Source organism: Malus domestica, chromosome 04 (assembly GCF_042453785.1).
Source record: "Malus domestica chromosome 04, GDT2T_hap1".
NCBI lineage: Eukaryota > Viridiplantae > Streptophyta > Magnoliopsida > Rosales > Rosaceae > Malus > Malus domestica.
In genome coordinates, this window is record NC_091664.1 from 17,570,306 (window position 1) to 17,575,868 (window position 5,563).

The window sequence follows — 5,563 nt, forward strand, 5'->3', positions numbered from 1 at the left end:
TGCAACATCTTCAAGAGACGTCCAATTCGTACCTGCATCAATAGTCATTATGTTGAAAAAAATTGGATTGAAACTTTGAGAGAAAGATAGGAATGTGATTGAAAGTAGTTGAGAACATATGAAATTGTGGTGTAAGGTAGATGATAATGAGAAGGTATTTATAGAAAAGTAGAAACATTTTGTTTTTTTAATTTTCAGATATTTAATTTTCTGATTTTTTACAATTTTTAAATTTTTTTATTCAAATGATTAATCTCTGCCGTTGGATTTAAAAAAAAATTGAATTCCAACACTCCAGATTGTGTCACGTGTCACACGGTAACTTTTCTTAATTTTAAAATTATTTTTTCTTTTTTTTTTTAATTTATAAAGCAGATTAACATCAACCCTTGATTTCAGATCGAACGGTTGATATTAAATCAATTTTTTATTACTGTTGGAAATCAGACGGCTCGTATTAAAGAGCCGTTGGGATTGAACGGACCCTGGGAAGTCACGTGGTTTCCCAACGGTCATTGCACAAAGGTCATTTACTTTGAAAACGTGTCGGCTGACGTGCCCCCACGCCTGACACAAAAAAAAATACAAAAAAGGACCGACGCCTTGCATGGCGTCAGCCTGATGTCACACCCCTCGGGCTGAAGGGCTGGCAATCCCCCACGAGCCTGGTCCTCGGGCTCCCACCCTCACTCGGGCTGCCCAACGTTGGAGCCGAACCCACCGACCCTCGGGCCCTTTCCTCTGGCCTGTCCCCCGAGCAAGGTCCAACGGTGGACTCTTACATGCGAGTTATACAACGTGGCATGATGATAAAATGCATAAAACACGTCATATATAGCGCATGATAATCCCAATGTCTAAATGTCAAATTCTAAATAGTTAACACCAAACCGAGTACGCTAATACAACGATGCCTATAGGTCAAATTTTACGCGGTAAATTCCAGTCCAAGTATACGTTCATTCATACATTACGAGTAAATTCGACACAGCACGCCATCCGTGAGGCGTACAGCCGGAAAACGGTAGGTTAGTTTAAAAGGGAAAAATAATTTTTATTGAATTTACCAATCGTGGTAAATGCTTTTGACAAGAACAGTGACACTGACAACAACTGCTTCACATTTGCATCAACTTAGTAACAGTTGAAACTTTTGTGTTTATATATTTTCATTTATTTATTTTATTTGTTTTTGGTGTTTTATTTGCTGAGTGAGCTTTTGGACTGTTGCATAATCCGAAAGGTTGCTCTGTTCTCTCTCCCTCTCTCTCCTCCTTCTGTCTCTCTCTCTCTGTCTATGGCTTTTTATCTTCTTCTGTGTTGGCCAAACAGTCGTTGGTGATTGAAATCTTTCGAACCAACAAAGACGACGAAGATTCCTGAAAGATTTTCGACGCCGACGATTCTCCTTCCTCTTTTCCGTCGGAGGCTTTTTCTTCTGTGAACTTCCCGGCGGCTGGGGAGGAGCTGCGGGCTCTCGATTTTCGCCGGACTTGGAAAGTAGTGCCTCGACCTTCGCCGCAGATCTTCAATTTTTCTCCGACGGCTGAGCTTCTGAGGGCTCGGGGGATTGGAATTTCCAGAAGAGTAGAGTGTTTCTTCAGTTTTTTAGTCTGAGTTTTTGTTTTTTGGTGGCTGAAAAAAACTGGTGGGTTTAGACTGATTCAGTTAGGAGAGAGGTTAGGGTTTGGGGATTGGGAATTCAGTGTTGAATTGAAGATGCTTGTGATTAGGGTTTTGTAGGTGGGTTTAATGGCTTGCCAGAGCAATTGAACCCCTCTGAGTTTTCTGATTTAAGAAACCAAAAAAAAAAAAAAAAAGGATTTGAACTTTGAAGTCCAAGTTTGGTTATTGGGAAAATTTGATTATGTGACTATTTTTTAGAGAAAACGTGGCAAGAAAGAAGCTTTTCGGGTTCGAATTCATGCCTTCTTTATAAGGTAAGAAATGCAGTTCATTTATTAGATTGATTGTTTCTGTATTGTTGTTGTTTGTATGGTTTGATTGAATTCTGTGAGTAGGATGCCTAATTTGTGTGGTTAATGTGGTTTGTGCAGCATTTACTGAGAGCAGGAAGAAAAGGGTTTTGCAAATTTTGTTTATTTATTTGAAGAGTTGATATGATTACATTTATGGATTCAAAAGAGAAATTGAAGGAGGGGGATAGGTGCTTAGATCCTCAGCTATGGCATGCCTGCGCCGGCGGCATGGTTCAAATGCCACCGGTGAATGCCAAGGTCTTCTACTTCCCTCAGGGCCATGCTGAGCATGCCTGTGGACCTGTTGATTTCAGGAATTGCCCAAGAGTTTCTCCCTATATACTTTGCCGGGTTGCCGCCATTAGGTTCATGGCTGATCCTGAGACTGATGAGGTTTATGCCAAGATTAGGTTGGTTCCTTTGAATGGGGTCGAGGCGGGCTACGAGGATGATGGAATTGGAGGGCTTAATGGGTCTGAAACGCCGGATAAACCCGCCTCATTTGCAAAAACATTGACGCAATCCGATGCAAACAATGGCGGTGGGTTCTCTGTTCCGAGATATTGTGCAGAAACCATCTTTCCGCGATTGGATTACTCTGCCAATCCCCCAGTTCAGACAATTCTTGCTAAGGATGTTCATGGTGAAACTTGGAAGTTTAAGCACATTTACAGGGGGACCCCTAGGCGGCATCTATTAACCACGGGGTGGAGTACCTTTGTGAACCACAAGAAGCTTGTTTCTGGGGACTCAATTGTGTTTTTGAGGGCAGAGAATGGTGATCTCTGTGTCGGGATTCGTCGAGCAAAGAGGGGAAGTGGAAGTGGACCGGAGTCATCTTCAGGGTGGAATCCAATGGGTGGGAATTGTACTGTGCCATATGGTGGATTCTCGGCGTTTTTGAGGGAGGATGAGAACAATCTAATGAGAAATGGCAATGGTAATATCTCTAATTCGAATGGAAGTCTAGTGGGTAAGGGGAAAGTCGGGCCTGAATCTGTTTCTGAAGCTGCAACACTTGCTGCAAATGGACAGCCCTTTGAGGTTGTTTACTACCCTAGAGCAAGTACCCCAGAATTCTGTGTGAAGGCCTCATTGGTGAAAGCAGCATTGCAGATCCGGTGGTGCCCCGGAATGAGATTCAAGATGGCCTTTGAAACTGAGGATTCTTCCCGGATAAGTTGGTTCATGGGAACTATATCCTCTGTTCAGGTTGCTGAGCCTTTGCGCTGGCCCGAGTCACCTTGGAGGCTTCTCCAGGTACTACTACTCTGTAATTATCATTCTCTAGTTTCGTTTATAATTTTTAATTTACTTTATCAATCTTCTCTAGTAGGCCTGATTTTCTTAGTCTGAGCACATTATGTTTCATCGACAATTTTCCGATCAGAATTACGAAACGCAATCTGCATACTGTGCCATAAAACATTGGTTCTTTGATCTTCATTTGCCTTTCTTTTTTCAACTCCTTTCAGTTCACTTCGCCATATGATTACTCTGTTATAGTGTAATCTGCTTTTATACGAGCTTGGTAGTTTTTAGGTTCCCGTTTATACTTTCGTAGTTGCAATTTCTTTGGTGTTCCAGGTTCAGTTTTCATTTTCCTACTCTATACCCACTAGCTAATTTTGATCAATTGTGCTCTTTCCTGGCCAATTACATCTGGGAAGAGCCATGGTTTTTGGCAGCTAAACATTCGAGAAGTTCATTTCCATAATATGGTTGGTACTGTTGGTTACTTTGAACACACAGTAGGAGTGTTTTTCTCTTTAATTTCCTATGGTTTTCTGAAATCTTGTGTTGCAGGTTACCTGGGATGAACCCGATTTACTTCAAAATGTGAAACGTGTTAGCCCATGGTTGGTAGAGTTGGTATCCAACATGCCCGCGATCCATCTGACACCTTTCTCACTGCCAAGAAAGAAGATGAGACTACCTCAATACCCAGATTTCCCTTTTGAAGGCCAACTTCCAATGCCGACTTTTTCCGGCAACCTCCTTGGACCCAGCAGCCCCTTTGGTTGTCTGCCCGACAAAACTCCTGCTGGCATGCAGGGAGCCAGGCATGCTCATTATGGTCTATCCTTATCAGATATGCACCTCAATAAACTGCACACAGATCTATTTCCGGCTGGTTTCCCGCCACTTTATCATGCTGCTGCACCCACTAAATTCACCAATAACATGGTGATTCATAAGCCTACCATAAGCGAGAATGTTTCATGCTTATTGACTATGTCACATTTTACCCCGACGTCAAAGAAACCTGATGATGTAAAGCCACCGCAGCTCATACTCTTTGGTCAGCCAATACTTACTGAGCAGCAGATCTCTCTGAGCAGCTCTGGCGATACAGTCTCACCAGTTCTTACCGGAAATAGTTTGTCCGATGGGAATGCAGATAGAATGGTAAATCATTCTGATAATTCTGGATCTGCACTTCACCGACAAAGCATACAAGAGCGCTCATCTTGTGAAGGTTTCCAATGGTACAAGGATACTCGAAATGAAACCGAACTAAGTCTGGAAACTGGTCACTGTAAAGTCTTTATGGAATCAGAAGACGTAGGTCGCACTCTTGACCTTTCACTTCTGGGGTCTTATGATGAATTGTACAGAAAACTGGCAGATATGTTTGACATAGACAACTCTGAGACACTGAACCATGTGCTCTATCGAGATGGTACTGGTGCAGTTAAACACATTGGAGAAGAACCTTTCAGGTACGGACAATTCCCATTGAATCGTGTAATGGCTCCGAAGGACAGAGGTCCTTGTCCTTTTAATTATCAAATGAGTGGTTGGTAAGGTAATATATTGATCAAATTATTGTTGAAGTTGCAGTGACTTCGTGAAAACGGCAAGGAGATTGACGATTCTAATAGATTCAGGCAGCAACAACGTAGGAATGTAAAGAAAGAATTACGCCTCGATTCAATTGTACAGCCGGTGATAAATCCTTTGTTCTCCATGCTGACCTTTTACCGCTCTTGAAGTTGTCGGAGAAGCCGCTCTGATTCAATTTTTGAGCCTTCAGTATCATCATTTGATCATCAGTTTGTTGGTTGTCTCTTTTTTTCTGAGGTTGCTTCTTTGCAGCCAGATCCTGTTTGTAGGATTTGGTATATGTGTTTAAAAGGCTTTACAAATGAATGAAGTCTTCTAAGAAGACATTTTAAATTAAGTGGAAAATGTACATCAAATTTGTGTAGAAGGCAAACTCTTGTTTTGGCTCATTTGCTTGGCCTTTCTTACTTGTAAGTGTTTTTTTTGTTTTTTTTCCCTTCTTATGTTAAATACCTAATCCATTGAAGATGTAATGTAAGCATCACAAATTGCAAGTATTTACTTCCTACTTGATGGATCAAGATTATAAGATGCTTACTTATTACAATATTATTTTCGATGTTCCGAAGCTTTGAGTGGTATGAAAAATGATTGGTTGAGTTGAAACAGTTGTGGAAATCAAATCTAACAGCTAAAACATTCGTAGTATTGAATGTTATGTAGAATTGTAGTCACATTACTTTTTAGGCATTTTGTACTTTCCTGCATTGATTTTGAATCCCCTTCTCTACAAGGGA

General features: G+C 41.3%; 1 protein-coding gene across 2 annotated transcripts; it reads left to right on the top strand.

Moving 5' to 3' along the window:
• The first annotated feature begins 1,164 nt into the window (after nucleotides 1-1,164).
• On the top strand, nucleotides 1,165-5,334 carry LOC103419284 (auxin response factor 18-like). Of its 2 annotated transcripts, none has more exons than XM_008357398.4 (4): nucleotides 1,165-1,940; nucleotides 2,058-3,239; nucleotides 3,786-4,702; nucleotides 4,818-5,334. In XM_008357398.4, the coding sequence occupies exons 2-4, from the start codon at nucleotides 2,121-2,123 to the stop codon at nucleotides 4,891-4,893; spliced, it is 2,112 nt and encodes a 703-aa protein (XP_008355620.2). In that variant the 5' UTR covers nucleotides 1,165-1,940; nucleotides 2,058-2,120; the 3' UTR covers nucleotides 4,894-5,334. The 2 variants fall into 2 exon arrangements, with proteins under 2 accessions (XP_008355620.2, XP_008355621.2); XM_008357399.4 differs by having other exon boundaries at nucleotides 4,824-5,334.
• Nucleotides 5,335-5,563: the final 229 nt, after the last annotated feature.

What these genes read in the sequence shown, in the direction of transcription:
- LOC103419284 (XM_008357398.4), top strand. Translation starts at nt 2,121, where the DNA reads ATGATTACATTTATGGATTCAAAAGAGAAATTGAAGGAGGGGGATAGG. An exon ending in CACCTTGGAGGCTTCTCCAG is followed by an intron (nt 3,240 to 3,785) that starts GTACTACTACTC and finishes CTTGTGTTGCAG; the next exon opens with GTTACCTGGGATGAACCCGA. An exon ending in ATTGGAGAAGAACCTTTCAG is followed by an intron (nt 4,703 to 4,817) that starts GTACGGACAATT and finishes TTATTGTTGAAG; the next exon opens with TTGCAGTGACTTCGTGAAAA.